The 20,874-nt window shown below is 33.6% G+C and overlaps 2 protein-coding genes across 8 annotated transcripts in view; one reads left to right on the top strand and one right to left on the bottom strand.

Moving 5' to 3' along the window:
• LOC117231403 (calcitonin receptor-like) overlaps window positions 1–20,874 on the top strand; it is a 165,602-nt gene that overhangs the window by 67,926 nt on the left and 76,802 nt on the right. The window lies entirely within an intron of this gene.
• On the bottom strand, window positions 599–12,686 carry LOC117231402 (UDP-glucuronosyltransferase 2B30-like). Its single transcript, XM_033489823.1, has 5 exons — window positions 11,417–12,686; window positions 7,651–8,070; window positions 4,357–4,588; window positions 3,198–3,423; window positions 599–2,845 (listed from the first exon to the last, which is right to left on the bottom strand). The coding sequence occupies exons 1-5, from the start codon at window positions 11,816–11,818 to the stop codon at window positions 2,560–2,562; spliced, it is 1,566 nt and encodes a 521-aa protein (XP_033345714.1). The 5' UTR covers window positions 11,819–12,686; the 3' UTR covers window positions 599–2,559.

Consider the following 20,874-nt stretch of genomic DNA (forward strand, 5'->3'; position numbering starts at 1 on the left):
GGAGAAGGCGATTCACAGTTTCCACGTCGACTTCATCGTGCGGTAGAACCTCGATTCAAATGTGATTTGTGGCTTCACGCGCTGGGATTTACGGCAATAACTAACTGCCGCGGATAGTCGCTCGACGGTTTTCGAGTTACTCGGCTTACCTTCCAATCGCAATCGTGTTTTGTTTCGTACGAGAGAGCTTCGCTTGATTCTGCTGCATTTATAAGGTTTTCAGTCAGCCGTATAATGCTCAATTATGGAGAAACTCAGGATCTGATAATACCAGGGAATAAAATGATCGAAGTGACCGGTATCGGTCTTTCGTTTTTCCAATTAGGAATTTAGTTTCATCGTAACAAATTGCATTGATAATTTTTAATCTTAGGATCAAGTAACCCGATAATACCAGAGAATAAAATGATCGAAGTGACCGGTATCGGTCTTTCGTTTTTCCAATTAGGAATTTAGTTTCATCGTAACAAATTGCACTGATAATTTTTAATCTTAGAATTAAGTAACCTGATGTAATCCCTTTTAAATCAACCAGGATCAAACGATATCAGTTAAGAACTGGGTATAATTCTAATGGGAAATATTTGTTAATACGAGCTTGGATTTTTTAATACCATGTATTTGCTTTCTAAAATAGTTTTCGTCTTAGTCAAATAAGTTATCATCTTATAATACCAACAAAGATACGATGATCGATAAGATCTTCCATATCTTCGTCGTACAATTCGTTAATAACAATTACTCGTTAATCTACTTCATATTATTTTCCGAAGGTATCGTTGATTGATATTTTATAGCAATTACCTCGTGACATCTGACAGTATAATCATCCTCCCATAAACGAGGATATCGATAAGAAAAGTTCGTTGTCAAGAACTTCTTCACGTGTGTTGGTTTCGTTATTACGGTTTCTTCGATATCACGTAATAATTTATATTGACAGTGAAATAAACGCTACAACAATCGAGAGGAAATAAAAATTTGAAATTTTTGTCTCTTAATTAAAATTCCGAAAGAACGAGGAAGAGCAACTTGCTTCTTTTCATTTGCATTTTTTCTAAAAAAAACTCGACGATTAGTAAATAAAATGCCTCACTGACGCTTAATTGTATATAGCCTGTCTCGGTATTTAGTTGACAGTGTGTAAAGAGGAAAATTCCAGCGGATAAAAGCGTAGTGACTAGGGACACGTATCATCGATAAAAATATCTATTTTCGAAATTTCCAGGCTGACGTTGCTTTTCCGAGCGTACTCTTTCATAACGTTGAAAATTCTGAGAGGCAAAAATGCATTTGACACGAACTGTCAGCATCTAGAGGCAAGCGCATTTGCAACGATTAAACGCGAAACGATCATTGAACATTTTGTTTCAGTAAATCAGTATGAACGATATTTCACGAAATTCTTTCCCTCCACGAGTTACAAAGTATTTTCCGATTTTCAGAATATTACACCACGTTCTATATGATTTTGGAACACAAGAAAATATCGTTTTACATGTGTTCGTTCGTTCTTTGTTTTATGCTCGATAACTTTCAGCGTACAATGACGAGCAACAGAAGAAACATAATAACATAATTTTAAAATGATTATTTCATAACCCTATTTACTATTTAACTATTATCGTTACTATTAAAAATATCTGATTGTCTTGAAAGATAAAAACTGGAATATGCAAACATGTACGTACGTGCTCTTCTTTATCATTTTTCTCTCAGGACTTTTTTTTACTTAATTTACTTAATTTACGTTACTGTAAGAGTATAACAATAATGATACTGATAATAGGCTTTCGCCTATTGCGACCTTAATTCGTCGGATACAGAGATCTTCCTTATTTTTCACGCCAATGTTCTAATCATCTTTAGATCTATTCACTTAACAATTCACAAGCAATAAACATACATCGTGTGCATATTTTTTGTATTTTTCACTATATAGAAACATATATATATATAGTCGAATGTTTGCGATTCGATATTTTGTCGTTGACCGGTTCGCATGGAATGGATTAATTCACAATTTAATTGCACTTACAAATTTTCCTAAGTAATAATATATCTGCGTTGATATACTTTTATAAAATTAAAAAGAATTTATCTAGTATCGTTAAAACTGGACGCGAGCGATGATACCAGTACGTTGGTATATTATCGTTAAATTCAATACGATTAAGTAAATTTCCGTTTTGATAAAAAGGATCTGTCTTTTAATAGCGAGACGAGATAAAACGTCGAGTTCAGCTAATCGTCGAACCGCCAATGACACTAATTACGAAAACCACGATTACAGGGCGTGTCGCGTAAACAATTCACTAAGAGATCTTATCTCTCCACTAAAGCAATCTTCTATGTACTACATCTATTCGAATTTTCCTTTCTTTTTTTTTTTTTTTTTTTTTTGTCAAAAATAATATATATAGTACGAAAAATATTTTTATCGCGTTTTCTTTTCTCTTTCAATGGAAAAAGGAGCAACGACTTCGTTGAGGAGAAACGAACCAAGATTTCACGTCATCAACGTAATAAAAACGAAAAAAAAGGAAAGGAAAGAAGTACTTAAGAAATTTTCTTCTTGCGTAACTCGTTGGAATCCGAGTTACTAAACGTTAAATTAAACACGAACTGAATCGCGGTCATTATAATATAGAGAGCGGCGACAATGGCAATCAGAATAAACGCTACAACGTCCAATAGTTCCACTTGCCACCATGTCAAGTCCATGGCCGGTGATCTGAGCGCGTTTGCACCGTGTCTGATGATGTATTCGACCCAATAAATCGCGGTGTCCGCCGCACTTAACGGACGATCCACGAATTTTCTCGAAAGCTTCTTCGCCGTGTCCCTGAAATGCGTACAGACACTTGACGAACTTTATAGACGTGTAATTAGACCGTCACGATATCATGGCTCAAGGCTGCTTAACATTTTCTTATCTCGTGACACACGATAACTTGTGCCAAAAATATAATACTAAATGACGAAAGATTTTCTTTGATATAGGGATAAAATAGTTCAAAGATAAAATAGTAAAATAAAAAGAGAAAATACTTTTTGTAGAAAAAATGCGATTGCAGTCTGTCGAAATGTTTGCCAAATTTAGCGGAGCATAGAAGAATTAAAATAGGAGCAACGAATGAACGCGATTAGGTGACTTGTATACGCGTTTAGGGAAAAATTAGAAAGAGGAAAAATACCGATATTTTGGATCGTTCAAAATGCTATTCAGGGCGTGATCCATTTTCTCCTCGGTCAGAGTGTCAATTTCTAATCCTATTGCAATATTGAGCCAGACGTAGGTGTTGATATTGATAAATTGATCAGCAAACAACGGTATACCGATCAGAGGGACACCGTATTGAATTGCCTCCTGGGTACCCATAAGACCTCCATGGGTGATGAATGCCTTCACATTCTTGTGTTCTGGAAAAAAGAAAACAAATATCCTGTTAGAACGAAGATTAAAACGATGGTTAAAGGGAAGCTTCGTAATCTTTGCTTGATCTCTCGAAGGTTTATTACCTTATGGAATTATGATAATGAAAACTTAAATGAAATAAACGAAAATACATAGTCGGTTAAGTACGTTATTTGATGTTCGGTAGCAGAAATATATAGAAAGATCGAGAGTATGGAAGATTGAATATTATTTAATTATTAAAAATAATTATTATAAATAATTGAATTTTCTGCATTGAAATTGCAGATGATGGAATGTTGTATGGGCACTTAATCTTTAAATTTTAAAGGACGCTATTAACTTTCTAATCGATTAGAACTTTTATCAAAAAATCTACTTCAATCGTTTACCGTGTTACGCAAATTTTCGTCTCTGATAATCATCAATGAATAACGAATAAGCTGGTAGGATGTTATATCCTTAAAGGAAGGAAACGAGAAGGAAAAGAAGAAATCTTTGACGCGTGTATCTTATTTACATCGAATCAAATACGCTATAAAATAACCTTTTAATTCTATAAAATTCTAATAACGTTAGAATATAAATGTGTCGCATGAAAGATGCGTGTGTGTGTAATCGACGAATAGAATTGAAAATAGAAATCGTATTTTGTCTAGTCGCAACGTTGCATCGAGCTGAATATTTAACAATCAATTTTAATATCGAATATATTTATTCGTAATTCTGTTCCTACGTAAAATAATCTTTTAATCCTACAAATATCTTTTGGCGAAATCAAAAATGGACGAATTAAAATTTCTGCAAAACTTTAATGGACTTTACCTTAATAGACTTTTATCCTTAACGGGTCTTACCCTTAATGGACCTTACAAATCTTATCTGTCTAAGTACTTTCCTTCTCTCAGTTTCTAACACGTTCAGCGATGATTACTTACGGAGAACTTTGACTTGTGGCACCCATGGCAAGACATGAACGTTCTTCGGCAAACCAGGCGGAAGTTCGTCCGATTTTGCGATTTTCATCAAAACACGGACAGGTGATATTTTACTCAAAGAGTTGTAGAAGATGTTAAGGAGTTTCAGTGGGAAGGATTCGATCTTCACCATCGAGCCAAACGAGAAATAAACGAATCCATGTGTGCTCTCGTTCATCCATTTCTCTAGACTCTGAAAATAATTTTCCCATTACAATATCTCGAATGTCGTTATATCTCGTGATGTTTCAAACGAAAATGTTAATTCGTATGGTATCAAATTTTGCAAACCTTGCTGAAAACTACGTTTCATTGTTTTATTTTACAGAGCGTATAACTATTATCGTTGCTATTCTAAAATTTTAACTTACTGTTGCGATTGTTTTTAAATATATAGCCGTGCTGCAAAAGATCAACGAATTTGTGAAGTCAAATCACCAAAAATTCTCTGTGACAGTTGATTCTAATATTCTAGCCAATAGAAAAATAAAAAAGAAAGACACCAAAAAATTTAAATTTATAATGCATCAATTCAAATAGTATAAAATTATACAGTATACGAATTGATTACATATTAGATATATTACATTTAAATTTCTAATATTCAGTGAAAATTTAAGTGCAATTAAAATTGTATGACCCCAATAAATTTTAATTCAAATAGTACGAAATTATACAGTATACGAATTGATTACATATTAGATATATTACATTTAGATTTCTAATATTCAGTGAAAATTTAAGTGCAATTAAAATTGTATGACCCCAATAAATTTTAATTCAAATAGTACGAAATTATACAGTATACGAATTGATTACATATTAGATATATTACATTTAGATTTCTAATATTCAGTGAAAATTTAAGTGCAATTAAAATTGTATGACCCCAATAAATTTTAATTCAAATAGTACGAAATTATACAGTATACGAATTGATTACATATTAGATATATTACATTTAGATTTCTAATATTCAGTGAAAATTTAAGTGCAATTAAAATTGTATGACCCCAATAAATTTTAATTCAAATAGTACGAAATTATACAGTATACGAATTGATTACATATTAGATATATTACATTTAAATTTCTAATATTCAGTGAAAATTTAAGTGCAATTAAAATTGTATGACCCCAATAAATTTTAATTCAAATAGTACGAAATTATACAGTATACGAATTGATTACATATTAGATATATTACATTTAGATTTCTAATATTCAGTGAAAATTTAAGTGCAATTAAAATTGTATGACCCCAATAAATTTTAATTCAAATAGTACGAAATTATACAGTATACGAATTGATTACATATTAGATATACTACATTTAAATTTCTAATATTCAGTGAAAATTTAAGTGCAATTAAAATTGTATGACGCCAATAAATTTTAATTCAAATAGTACGAAATTGTAGAGTATATGAATTGATTACATATTAGATATATTACATTTAAATTTCTAATATTCAATGAAAATTTAAGTGCAATTAAAATTGTATGACGCCAATAAATTTTAATTCAAATAGTACGAAATTGTAGAGTATATGAATTGATTACATATTAGATATATTACATTTAAATTTCTAATATTCAATGAAAATTTAAGTGCAATTAAAATTGTATGACGCCAATAAATTTTAATTCAAATAGTACGAAATTGTAGAGTATATGAATTGATTACATATTAGATATATTACATTTAAATTTCTAATATTCAATGAAAATTTAAGTGCAATTAAAATTGTATGACGCCAATAAATTTTAATTCAAATAGTACGAAATTGTAGAGTATATGAATTGATTACATATTAGATATATTACATTTAAATTTCTAATATTCAATGAAAATTTAAGTGCAATTAAAATTGTATGACGCCAATAAATTTTAATTCAAATAGTACGAAATTGTAGAGTATATGAATTGATTACATATTAGATATATTACATTTAAATTTCTAATATTCAATGAAAATTTAAGTGCAATTAAAATTGTATGACGCCAATAAATTTTAATTCAAATAGTACGAAATTGTAGAGTATATGAATTGATTACATATTAGATATATTACATTTAAATTTCTAATATTCAATGAAAATTTAAGTGCAATTAAAATTGCATGACCCCAATAAATTTTAATTCAAATAGTACGAAATTGTAGAGTATACGAATTGATTACATATTAAATATACTACATTTAAATTTCTAATATTCAGTGAAAATTTAAGTGCAATTAAAATTGCATGACCTCAGTAAATTTTAATTCAAATAGTACGAAATTGTAGAGTATACGAATTGATTACATATTAAATATACTACATTTAAATTTCTAATATTCAATGAAAATTTAAGTGCAATTAAAATTGCATGACCTCAGTAAATTTTAATTCAAATAGTACGAAATTGTAGAGTATACGAATTGATTACATATTAGATATACTACATTTAAATTTCTAATATTCAATGAAAATTTAAGTGCAATTAAAATTGCATGACCTCAGTAAATTTTAATTCAAATAGTACGAAATTGTAGAGTATACGAATTGATTACATATTAAATATACCACATTTAAATTTCTAATATTCAGTGAAAATTTAAGTGTAATTAAAATTGTATGACCCCAATAAATTTTAATTCAAATAGTACGAAATTGTAGAGTATATGAATTGATTACATATTAAATATACCACATTTAAATTTCTAATATTCAGTGAAAATTTAAGTGTAATTAAAATTGTATGACCCTAATAAATTTTAATTCAAATAGTACGAAATTGTAGAGTATACGAATTGATTACATATTAAATATACTACATTTAAATTTCTAATATTCAGTGAAAATTTAAGTGCAATTAAAATTGTATGACCCCAATAAATCTTAATTTATATAGTATTTGAATTGAATTGATTTGAATAAGCGAGTCTCTCTCAAAATTCTTTATGTAACTAAATTTAAGAAAATTTGTTCCTACATTTTCCGATTCTCAAGATATTCTACGAAATATAGTGACGATCTTTCGATCACTATCTTTATCCCTTCGATACGAACGAGTGCCGATAGAAGGAAAGATACTAATTGTTAAATATTTTTCTCCGTAATCTAGCGAGTTCTCTTAGCAGCCGTGAAAGGATTCGCAACGCAACAGGTAAATAGAAGAAGATTCGTACATCGAGTCTATCTATATATCTAAATATCATACGTATTAACCAGAACGTAAAGAGAAAGACAAAAGTAAAGAAATAAAATTACGAGCGGTAATTCGACTCCTTCGTCTCGTACGTGCAATCCTCCGACCTCGATGTACGCAGGAGTAGTGTGCTTGATTCCATTTATCGACATATGCGAGTTACCGAGGATCATAGATATCTTCTTCTCCACTTCTCTGATATCGGGCGCGTCAGGGCTAACGTATTTCCTTAGAATATCCGTCTGTTCTGCGGTTTTTGCTTTGAACTCCCATTTCGTGTAAACGGTGTGCACAAAATTGTACATTCTCTGCCAGAAATTCATATTCTGCGAGTAGGCGATTAGATTGCTTGGCGCGAACGCCAAATTTTCCGGATTCGCTATGCACTCGTAGATCCATGGATAAAGGACAGAGGAGCTCGCTCCTATCACTGGCACCTTTAAGATATCACCAAATATCGCGAAACACTGCGCGCCGAATACCTGAAACAGGTTGAACAAACGGGTGGGATTTATTTCCATGGAATTTTTACAATCGAAATTCACAATTTTCCTTTCTTTCGATCTTTTCGAAAGGGTTTGATGGTTAGAAAGAACCGAAGAAAGATGGAATTACACGGAGTGCTAGTTTGGATGCTCTAAACGAATCTTCATCCAATTGAATCTTTATTCTGATAAAGGTGCTGAAACAAGAGTTTAAGTAAATCATTGCGGAATTATTAGTTTCGCATAAGGGTGTTTAATACCGTTCTAAGTTTTCAATTTCAGAAGAATTTAAAAAGAGATTGGATATTACTCGTAAAAGTAATATCACTTCTGAGAGCAATATCCAGTCTCAACTATTTTATTCTATTTTATTCTATTCGATTATTTTATTCTATTTTATTCTATTCAACTATTTTGTTCTACGTTCTTTCGATGATTTTGCTTTTCTGTCTGAAGAGTAACGAGAATTTGAAACATGGAACAATTCGTACAGTTATTAAAAGCAGTAGATGTCTTATTGCAATGTTTCTTATGTAACCATTTACGACATTTCTATGACATCGCGAATTTAGCGTAACCGTGACTTTCCATCTTCTAATCTTTTCAACATTCCTTACGATTACTCAACTATCGGGAAAGGAAAGGAATTGCTCCTCAACTGGCAAACAAAATATAGTTTACGTCTGAAAGTTACAATCAGGTTACGTGACAACAGAAAAACGGAAGAAAACGGAGAACTTTATAGACGATATTTTATCAAGAAATGACTAAGCATCAAGCAGCACTTGTGATAAGTGGCGTTTATTGTTATTAAATGATGACAGCTTTAGATAAACGCGGATGAGTGGAAATGACTTTACATAAAGTCATTAGACTGAAATCTTTGCGTAATAGAAGTTATATAATCGTACTTATCTGTTATCGTTCGTTTGCAAAAAATGTTACAATTTCTTTCAAAACTTTAAAAAGTGTGTATGTAAAACGTGTCGCAAAAAGTAAGCTATGGGGAGTATACTCATCAAATACAGAGTATGCATGGCTGTTATAGCATAGAATTAAATTGTAACGAAATGACTGTATTATTTTTTAATTTTATTAATGACAGAGCTGGTCAGAACACAAAATATCGCTATTTTTTCGTGACGAGTATACTCGTCAGAAACAGCTAACTGGTTAACGATAGAAAATAACAACTATTTATGTAAAGATTTCCGATATTCTGAGATATTATTTACGGTGTAAATTCGTTTTCGTTGGAATTTTCATACTACCAAAAGTAAATCTGAAATTTATCTGTTCGTTAGATTAGCGGAAAGGAAATTAATTTTGTTTTCTATTTTAAATAATTTTCTATAGAGATAAATAAAGTTTCGTGATTTAAAGAACATAAATGTAGATTATGTTTGATCGGAATTATCAACAAGAAATGGTAATTTAAAAAGAATTTTTTAAACAGATGTAATTACGCTATTCTGGCGTATAAATTAAAATATCTTGAGAATATATTTATACGTATCATAAAATGATTTATCGGTTCTTAATTTAATTTAATTAAGTTACTTTAATTAAGGTACTTTAAAATATGTTGTAATCATATCGTGAAAGACGTCAGTGCATTTGGAAATATCGAATTGTCAAGATATCGCAAGGATAGTCTAACTAATAGACCGTTGCCTCGAAGATTTAATGTCTGAAGTATATTGGCGAGCAATAAACTGATGGAAAGAGGTGCGGACGAAGGATATTGCTTTCAGGGAATAATTGTAAGTTGAACGAAGAACGAACAGGCCGGTTAGTGGTGATTTTGATAGCGTTTCCTTATAACGAGATAACGAGCTAAATTGTAGGTCTACTTTGAACAATAGGTCTTCATCGACTAATTCTACTTTCAATTTACGAACGACACTTTAGACACTTTGGAATACCAAATAACCACGAGATCTCTTACTCGTCCTGTAACTATGTGCAACAAATCCTCTATTTTTATTTATATAAATTAGTAATTAGTAGAATATTTATGCGATTCTATCTTTATTTTCTTATTTACTTCTCCTCCTCTTTCGGATTCAGCAATTTACTGTTACAATGTAACAATTGGTTTCTGCACATATTACTTTTGACAAATGTTTGTTTTAATATAAAGATGTAATTTATTTATTTGCCACAGACAGTCAAGCGTGCATTTCATAAATGAACGCGAAATCCGATCAATTTCATTTCTTCTCGTCCGTATATATTCTGCAAATTTTGGGAACAACCATGATTGCTTAATGATTCGTAAATATTAATTGCGATATATTGCAACTAAAATCGTTACGTTTCGAAATGCCAAATGTATCGGTATATGTATCTATCGTACAAATGTATACGGTATATGACGTGAATGACAATTACATAACAACAAATCTTCATACCTCTTTGATGTCCGATTCTAATCTTACGTAACATTTTAAATATAAATGTGTATTAATTATAAATGTTCTCCGTATCGTAACCACGATGCCTTTCTTTATCCTTTGAAAGCTATAATTTCGAACGAAGTAAAGTCCCTGATAAATAATGCAAAACTTCATGCGCTGCATAATACCCACGAACTAAAAATAACATTTATATTCTATCCACATTTGTTGTATATGTGTTTGGCATTCAGTCGATTTGAATATATTTCTAAAGGCTATAATCTAGAATAATCTAGATGATTTATTTCACCAACTTCTTTCTTGTAGTCGAAATTTCTTGTCAAAGAACCTTCGTCTTTATTTCGAAAGCTTACTATTAAATTAACTATTCGTAATAAATTACCGAGCACTCGGAAAATTAGGAAAATTTGCAATTTCAAACTTGCACATTTCAAAAGTATATCTCATAAAAAAAAGGAAGTAATATAGCAAAAGCGTATTCTTTGGTATTGTTAATAATGCTAGTAACAGAATTACGTTTTACCTTTTATCTTTTATTACATTTCACGAAATTTCGATATTTCAATAAATTATTTCATTAAATCCTATCTTATTTTATATATTTAACTGTATTCAGTGGTCGGATGAAATTGAAGATCACAGGAGAACAGACACGCTGAGTTCTATATCTTTTGTATCTCATAGCGGAACAATTTTTAAATCTCCTAAGCCGTCGATCGATCCGAACTATTACGAACATAATTTTCTTCTTTGCTCTTACAACTAATTACACGGCTAATCTGATACAATTTTGACATATCCGCAGAAATGAACCACCGATGAAGCGATCCACTTTCTAAGATAGGAATTTCATTATTCCCGTGAATAAAATGATATCGTTGAACAAGGACCTTTCTCACGCGATATTTTATTATAATTCATACCTCCATTATGACCGCGTCGTAAGGTGGATCGTTAGGCGGGTTTCGTATAAGTTGCTGCACCTGTGAGTTGTTCAAAAATTCACAAATATTGTTTCCCGCCAAAGTAGCCACGACATGAGTAGCCGAGTCCGCAAACAACGTGTTTATTTCGTCGTAAGTCATGTTGTTCATGAATTGTCTCGCCATCGGTAGCACGATTAAATCGTTGTAATTCGGATACGGCTTCGTCAAAGGGAACGTACTAATCACGTCGACTTGATGTCCTCTCCTAGCCAGAATCTTCATTAATTGTTCGAACATCATAAAGTGACTCTTTCCATTGAAGGGAAACACGCCTAATATTCGATATCCGTGACATATCGATAATATCGTGAAAATTAACACCACTGGCAACAGCTTCATTTTCCGAACACTTTCTAAGAGATTCACTTCACTTGCAAATTGTTCAATTAGTTAATAACAGAAGTTTATCTAGTTTACTATCAACTTTCGTGCAACTGAATTTTTACGAAGCTTCAAAATACGGAACATGATAAGGGACGTATGAACTTTTAACAGATTTTATCGAAACTACGGTAATTTACGAAGCTTCCACGAATTAGCCTTTATAAAGCCTCGAAATACGAAAACGACAAGAGACGAGTGAAATTTTCACGGATCACAATAGCGCGTCGACTTGATCTCGCGATTGACACGGTCTAATTCAGAGTCGACATTATCATCGTACACTTCACAGAAATAGCCACTGTTTTGAAAAATATTTCGCTGGCCGCAGAAAGATCGCAGTCCAGTTCACAGGTTCCTGAAGAGAGCAGTTTTTTATCTTCGACCGTCGATTCTAGCGACCGTTCCAGGGAACGTCGATCGGTATAAAACGTTAATAGATCGTGAGCTATCGATCACTAAGCTTCGTTGTTATATATAATCAATTATCTGTATGATTTGAAGCATCAGAGATAAATTCGATCCTCCAATGGTCGATTTCTCTCACAATCTAAAATGCTATACACGATCAACAAGTACTGAAACTTTCCAATCGTTGTTTATACATATCATTTCCTATTGAAAACAGCTGACGAGTGGAACTTCATCGATTACGCTTATCCGCGAGCACGCATCTTCCTTCCACGCTGTCGATCACCTTCTGCGCGGATCGTCGGCCAACTACGTATTCGAGTTGGATGATCACGATAAACTGTCCAAGTCGCTTCGGCCAGATTACTTGCAAAATTTTCTCGAGTAACGTTCGTGTTTTCGGTCTCTTCGAATCATCTGACGAGTATGAAACGTAGTTTTATAAACGCCGCCTCGATACTGGCTTATGTGTTTGTATTGTAATCTACCAGGGTCAAGGAAACGCGAATATATAGGTAGGCAAAACTTGAAACGGAGCCATTGTAAAGAGTAGTTATTGCTCGGTCGCCAATAAGTTATGTCACTCGTGACGATACTGATTGCGTATTGCACATGATGAAGATCGATGCATCAATTTAGAAAATTGTATAGATTATTAGGTTAAAAGTATTGAATCGTCGTGAATCAAAATTATATATGTATATATATATATATATCGTGTTGCTCATAGATAGAGAGATAGAATTACAACAATCTGTTGATAAGTTTGTCATTGGAGTTTGTCATTTTAAATGAGCTATCATGGAATGGGAGGCTAATAGATACCCGCGTAACTCGATGGCTATTCGTTTCCCTTGATACTCTAAACGAAACGAATAAAATTTGCTACTTTAATTATCTCGATCTTTTTGTTCCGCCTAGTAGGAAAATTGCATTTTGTTCGCGGAGAAATTTGCAGTTTCTGGAAAATTCGTAATAATCTGATTAGCATCTTGATTGGGAACTTTGCAAGAGTATAATTAGAGTTTAGGAAAATTTGCGCTAGAAAATGGAAGGATAATTCGAAGATCGATCGTTTCTTTCTCGCGACGTTGAGAAACGCGGAGGAATGATATGTACTTTACTTTCTGAAAATTTCGCTTTCTTCTAAGTTTTCCTTTTGAATTGAGGAAACTGTTTATAAGTGTTATTATAAGTTTCTCGATGATTATCGATAATTAACGCTGTAATTTGAAAAATTGCCTAGGCCGGAGGAAATTTAAAATAAAGTGGAAAAGTATTTCAAAATGGACTTTTTACCTGTTATTATTACTTTTGTATGCTTACACAACTGCTAATTATTATGTCAGCTATAAGTCTCATTTTGCGGCCAATGAGAAACGCGAACAATGTACAGAATGGTAGAAAGGGAGGCTCAGAAATTTTAAAGCAGATGGTACTTACTAAATGACGGAAAATGGTCTTGAACGATAATCAGTCTTGAAAATCAAACAACGATTAGTCTCGAAAGACAAACAACGAGAGGAAAAACTAACGTTTCTTAAATACTCAACAATTTTTAAGCTCTCGCTTCATGATTTAATCTATTATACGTAAGAATAACGAATTATCCTATTCTTATCGTTTCTTTTTTATTTACAAAAGTCTTTTACATTCTGCCCTTTCTTTTTTTCCACACAGCTACGCCTAACGTTCACTTACGACATTTCATATTTTCAGATATAACTTGTTACGCCATATTGATCTATGGTACACGATAATTTCTATTTTAATACTTAAATCTAATAACAGCAATGTTATCGGATAAAGCTTAACTCATGCGTTAACGCTTCCGTTATTTCTTTATTCGATTTTGTCTCTGGTGTAGTATTCGAATTGCAAAATATTCGGCTACAGCGACACACGATTCAGGAATTTTTCAGGTTGCTGAAGCGGAAAATTGAACTCGTTCTTCGCGGAAATAAGGCGCGACGAATTTCGGTTGACTGTTGTTGATTGATAAATGTGTAACTCGTACATTTCTTTTTATGGATGATATTTATTGCACCATGCTTAAATAAAATGTAATGTATTATATTATTATTACTATTTAAAATGTAATTTGTATTCAACACGACCAGAGTTATTAACGAATTACGATAAAATTGTTCATATCCTTGCGAACATCGAGCCGTTTCTTCTGTTTCGTCCGGTAATTTTCATTTCTAACGTATCAAACATTTTCTTCTACGTGATACTTCAAAATTCGTTAACGATCATTTTCTACAAATTGATCGTTACTGTCCGATTTTGGATCGTTCTGCTGCGAATTCATCGGTCGTAAGAATAAACGACAAGCGGAGTAAAACTTCTCAGTTGTATCTCTGCAACAAGATACCTCACAGAATTTATATTTTGACAAACCAGTTCATAAAAACTAGCCAGTTAAAATAGTTAAATAATACAAATCTACAGAATTAGGTGTAAATTGCATCGATTTATTTTCTGTCGCTTTACCGCCTATCGCTTGCCGCTTATCCTTCTTTCGTATAACCACAGTTTCACGCGGATTTCTACATCGAAGATCTTTTTCAACCAAACGTTCGTAAGGAGGAATTTTCAAAACCAAAAACATTTTCCGTGAAAAGCGTCTACTGTTTTTTTTTCTACGGCGACTTATCCTCGATTTTAACCAAAAGATCGTAATTACCATGCAATTCTTATAAATCCTTATAGAAATCCTTAGATCGGCTCATCAATAATTTTCATACACATCTGCCACTTTATTTATTTCAGTTTTTATTAATCGTCGTAAATCGTAAAATTTATCCACTTGTGAAATTATATCGTTGCTTTGCAGTTTGTGCATACGCTTGTGCGAGAAAATACAAATTTTAGAAGAGCGGTTTTTAAAAATTCACAAAGAAGCCTTCGTAGATCGCTCGAACGATACCAGAAGGCTGATTTAACACAAGATACGCCGCTATCCGCGAAAACAGTACAATCTTACACTTGCGGCATTACGAAACGACTAAGAATGAACACGTCTATTACAAAAATAATGTCACGTTAATAGCGGCCCAGCTAATATTTTCCTCTTCTGACGCAAAACTGATGTATTAATTATAGATTATATGGTTCTAAAATTAAAAACATAACGCGAACCGTCTGTTAAATAAAAGAACTTTTTTTTTATCTGTGCCACTATCAATTCCAAGCAGCGATACGTTGACAAATTTTTTATTTTATTTTTTTATATCAATTACAACTTTACAATTTATATGCCAAAATAGGACGTAATTTACCGTTGACAAAAACACAAGGACAATGTTTAAATAAATATATTGTTGTTTTACCAGGAGCAAATTATTGTTACGAATTTGGTTTACATTAATACCGACACGTTCATACGAAAAGAAGTGAAAGAGAATAACATAATCTTTTTAAAAGGGTACGGTCTATTCAAAATTATCGAAGAAAAAAAGAAGACGCGTATCGTAATTCACGTTAACCTGCTTAATTTTCTGAAAAGGATTCGATTTAACTTGTTTCCCCGTTCGGCGGTACTTTTAGTTTTTAATTTTTAGAAATTTGTAATTGAAATTTTAACGAGAATGAATAACAGATAGAGGGTTAGAACGAAGCACGCGATTAGAACAACGATGATGTCGATTAAGTTTAATTTCCACCAGAGCATGTCCACTGCGGGAGATTTCAAAGAATTTGGCCCATTTCTGATCACGTACTCGATCCAATAAATTGCGGTATCCAAAGGGCTCAGTGATCGATCTCTCAACTTCCGCGACATCCTTCTCGCAGAATCTCTAAAACGTGGAATAAGAGGAGAAATACTTAAAATTTTGGAGAATTTTTGTCTTCGTTATCTGATAAATGTTTCTGACAAGTATCTGACAAGTATTCTGATAAGAGCTGATTAATCAATTTCACAATTTTTGTTGATATAAGAATTTACATAAAGTTAGACGAAGAAAGGAAATGACAATGAAAGTACAATTTTAAATTAAATTTTGAAACCGGTTCTTTGACCGGGCCTGGTAAGGTCAGCGTTAATCAAATTTTGAACTGTAAGGTGACTAAAGAAATCATTAAATCGAACGTATCTCACCTTAGGAAGAAAGATACATCTTTCTATCTTGTAATGCAGATATTCTTTTCTAAATTTATATTCGGAATATTCAGCAACCTCGTACAAATGGGAATACAATTTTGATGGAACTTTCTCCTCTAGATCTTTAGAAAATGAATCGAAATGGACGAAAATACCGACAGAAATTCAGCAATCAGCTGGTTCGATGACAGAATATCACTTACCAAACAAAGATTCATATATTTCTAATACTAAAATTTCAGAGAAAATTATACGAACATTAAACATTAGCTACAATTAGAAAGATTCGTCTAATTTCGAAATTGACAATTAAAAAATAACAAGATGATCTTTTTCTAACTATTTTCAATCACGAAAATTTAGAAAACTTATAAAAACGAATGGGATGAAATTTGATTGTGGGACACGTACGTGGTGGGGCTATGAGAGAAGACAAAGGGATGCTTAAGGGTGAAGGGGTGTTGAATTAACAGGCAGTCGAGAACCAAGAGTCGAGATGTGAGGAGTCCTAAGTCGAGAGTCGAGATGTGAGAGTCCAGTTGTGAGTCGAGATGCGAGCAGTCGAGAGTCGAGTTGCCCAGTTGTTATGAGTTGTAAACTATTAATTGTGAGTTGTGAATTATCCATTTAGTTGTCTTAGCTGTAGCATATTATTGTATTTACTGGGTTGGCAACTAAGTGATTGCCGGTTTTGTCATTAGGTGGTCGATAGTTCACGTTAAATAATCTATCGATACACTTATCATATAGGATAGAAATCATTGGAACCCCTAATTTCTAATATTTCTGAATAAATAAAATCCTATAATAACATAGTGGAATAGTAACGTTAACAAAAGAAAAAGCATTAAAAAGAGCAGCAAGATACGGAGAGAAAGCCCTAGAATCAAAAAAGGAATTAGTAAAGGAAAGAGAGAGAGAATGGGGAAATGGTCATGAAGGGAAAAGAGCAAGAAAGAGAAAGAAGAGACTAGAAGAGCTGAGAAAGGGAGCGACGCAGATAGAAGCAGGAGAGGAGCAAGAAAGGATGACAGCAGACCAAATTATAGAAGAAAGAAGAAAGAGAGAAGCAGAAGAGAGGGGGAAAAGGATAAGAGAATCCAAGTATAATATACACTACAGGAACATAGCCAAAGAAAAATGACCAAAGTACTTAGAAGGGAGGATGGAGTGGAAGGACAGAAGAATACCGGCAAGATTCAGATGCGGAAACGAGACCAAAGCAAGGCAATACTGGAAAGAAGAGGGAGAAACAAGATGCAGACTATGTAGAAGGAAAGAAGAAGACCTGAGACACGTAATAGAAGAATGTGAAATAACGGGAGGACCAAAAGACATAGGAAAAACGCTGAACGTGACTGGAGAAGGTTTAGCAGAACTGAAAGCAATAATAGAGAAGAGAAGGGCAAACGACAGGAAGGATGCACAGCAAGGAGGCTAAAGACCAAAGTTGCAATAGTTTTTTAGTCGTTAGTTGCTAATTTATAGTTCCTAATGCTTAGTTTTTAGAGGTAGAATAAGCAAGGTAGTGCAATAGAATAGAGTGGAAAAGACGGGAGGTAGACATATAAGAAGAGAAATAGACATAAGAAATGTAAAACCGAAAGTTCGTGCAAAGTCGAAAGGTATTTAGCTATATTTAGGGTCGTGTAAAAGTGCATTTAGCTCGATATCCATGGAACGTTCGTCGAAATCCCCTAAACGTAATAACACTGGCATATTCTTATGAACCATGATACCGATGTTTCTCATCCGATCCGAGAACACCGGTATTCCTATCATTGGAACTCCATAGTGGATAGCTTGCCGAGTTCCCATAAGTCCACCATGCGTTATGAACACTCGTGTATTTCTGTGTGGTTCGAGAAATTCGATAATACTTTGTCACATTTCGTATGAAAGAGCAGACATTAAATCCGTTGAGATTTACTCACCGAGTACTGACATCTGAAGAATCCAAGATCGTATCATCGCGTTATCTGGCAGACCAGGAGGCAATTTTGTCGCGTTGGTAACCCTCATTGAGACTCTTATCGATGAAATTTTCGCGAACGACGCGCACAAGCCCAGCAACGTGTTCAATGGCAAGGTTTCGATGTTCAGCAACGAACCTATGGCGAAGTACACTAATCCGTGGCTGGCTGTTTCCAATCAACCGTTCATTTCTTAAATTGGAACACGAAGAACTAAAGGAGATACGATTTGTTGTACGTTACAAGCCCGCGAAGCTTACTTCTGATTTATATCGGTTCATAGATTTTTCCTACGATAGTCGACATAACACGAGCGAAATGAAAAAGTTCCTTCAACGATACGAAAGAGAGTAAGATTCTGAATATTATTGTCACGATCGTACGTCAAGTTGGCCGGTCATAAATTCGAGAACCAAATTCCAGTTGTTTATAAATAATTTATATTCGCCCATGCGTTCTTGTCTGTGGCAATTACTTTTTAATTTCAAATATTCTTTCGCGAACAAAATTAACGAAATCTTCCGACGGCGATGATTTACGAGCCGGTGAGATTGGAATTTTCATAGAACGAATCGCAATATATGGGACGTTTAAATGACAAACTAGAAAGTGAAGGAAATAACAGAAAGAGATAAAAATACAACAATAGGAGTTATCAGTCTCTGTATGAACCTACCAGGGACGACGTGCATTCGTCGCCTTGAATATGTAATCCTCCAACTTCGATCACCGCCGGGGCAAGAGACCTAATCCCGTGAAAAGAATAGTGCGAGTTCACCAAAGCCAGGGACACGTTCCCTTCCAATTGTCTGACATCTGGCAAATCCGCAGCCAAATATTTCCGCATTGTTTCAGTCTGATCGGACGTATAATGGTGAAAAACCAGCGTTTCTTTGAAGTTAACGAACAGGTATCGAAAAATGTGTCGAGAAACGCGTTCTCCACTACGGCTCCGGAAAAGAAGGCGAAATTGAATGGTCTGCCCATAAAATCGTCGACGTAAGGCGCCTGCAAGAAGCTTATAACGATGGCCACCTGTGTTTCCAGAAGTTGGCCGAGACCTAAGTGACAGAAGTAGGCGACCTAAAATACTGCGGACGAATGGATACTCTTAGCGATGAAATTTCAACTTCTTGATGGTAAAATAGGAGATTCACAAAGGATATAACCTAACAAACACGAAGATGGTACTCCACTGGGGGTAGCCACCCACATGTTATATTATCATACCACTAAGCTATAATATTTTACCAAATGTCCTACTGGACAAATTGTAAAATTTAAATAAATAAATAAAAAAAAGGAGATCGAGGAGTAGATCTCGAAGTATATTAACAAATCTAATTAACGCATGCCGTTCGATCGCGGCTACTCAACAGACGTTAGAAAAATATTGGAAATCGAAAACGATACTGGTGAAATCGTGAACTCGGGGGAAACATTAACAACGTAATTGCATTTGTCGAAAAAATTGAAGCGTATGCCCAACTATGGAAGTGGAGATACTAAACATGTACATGTATATAATTTTGTAACGATGTATGGTTTCTTATTATATGTATCATGTAAAACTATAGATAAGCATACAGATAGAAAAATTGACCAGTCTTTATTTATGCTACAACATAGATAAATGTAACTGTGCCAAGTCGCTTATGACTTTGATGGTCGATGCGATTATAAGTGTTAAATAAAAAAGAAAAGAAAGAAAGGAAGATTCTAATTAATGTGATATCAAAAAAAAAAAAAAATACATATTTCACAATTAATTACTACTTGTTATATTAGTGTGGCGGATCGGTATCAACAGGACGCCGACAGGTCGAGGCATCAACGCGGAGCAACACCTCCCGGGCGATCCGCTGGTACCAACCGCCAACACTAGAGGGCTACGACGACAACGAGTCTGTCTAACTCGCTAGCGGTCGAATATACGAGCGATTGATACAAATACCGCACTTAGCGAGACTCCCTCTACGTCTAAGGCAGGGACTACCGGGCATAGCCTTACTGACGAGTCCACCGGTAGTCCCGGGACGAAACGCAAACTCCCTTTTCATCCGCCGCATTAGTGTGATATAGATGCTAATATTATAAAAATATATTTGAATGGTATCCAACAATTATACAGGGTGGCTTGGTAACTGGTGGTACAAGCGGAAAGGGGGTTGATTCTACGCGAAAAAAGAAGTCGAAAATATTGGAATAAAAATTTAAAAATGTTAAAATTTAAAAAATAACGTCAATCGAGACAACGATCTACAGTGAGATCCGTTATAACGAGACGCGATAAAGTGTACGCGTACCGTGCGAAAATTCAAAATCGATTTTCTCGAAAACAAAGCCTCGAACGAAAAATTTTCATTCTATATTTTCGACTTCTTTTTTCGCCTGGAATCACCCCCTTTCCGCTTGTACCACCAGTTACCAACCACCCTGTATATTTAACACTGGACCTAGCAAAATGACTGTATCACAATTTTTCATGGAAATTTTATAGATTTAAAACAACGCGTTTTTGA

The sequence above is a fragment of the Bombus vosnesenskii genome, unplaced genomic scaffold (genome assembly GCF_011952255.1).
Source record: "Bombus vosnesenskii isolate JDL3184/JDL3185 unplaced genomic scaffold, Bvos_JDL3184-5_v1.1 scf7180000013272, whole genome shotgun sequence".
Lineage (NCBI taxonomy): Eukaryota > Metazoa > Arthropoda > Insecta > Hymenoptera > Apidae > Bombus > Bombus vosnesenskii.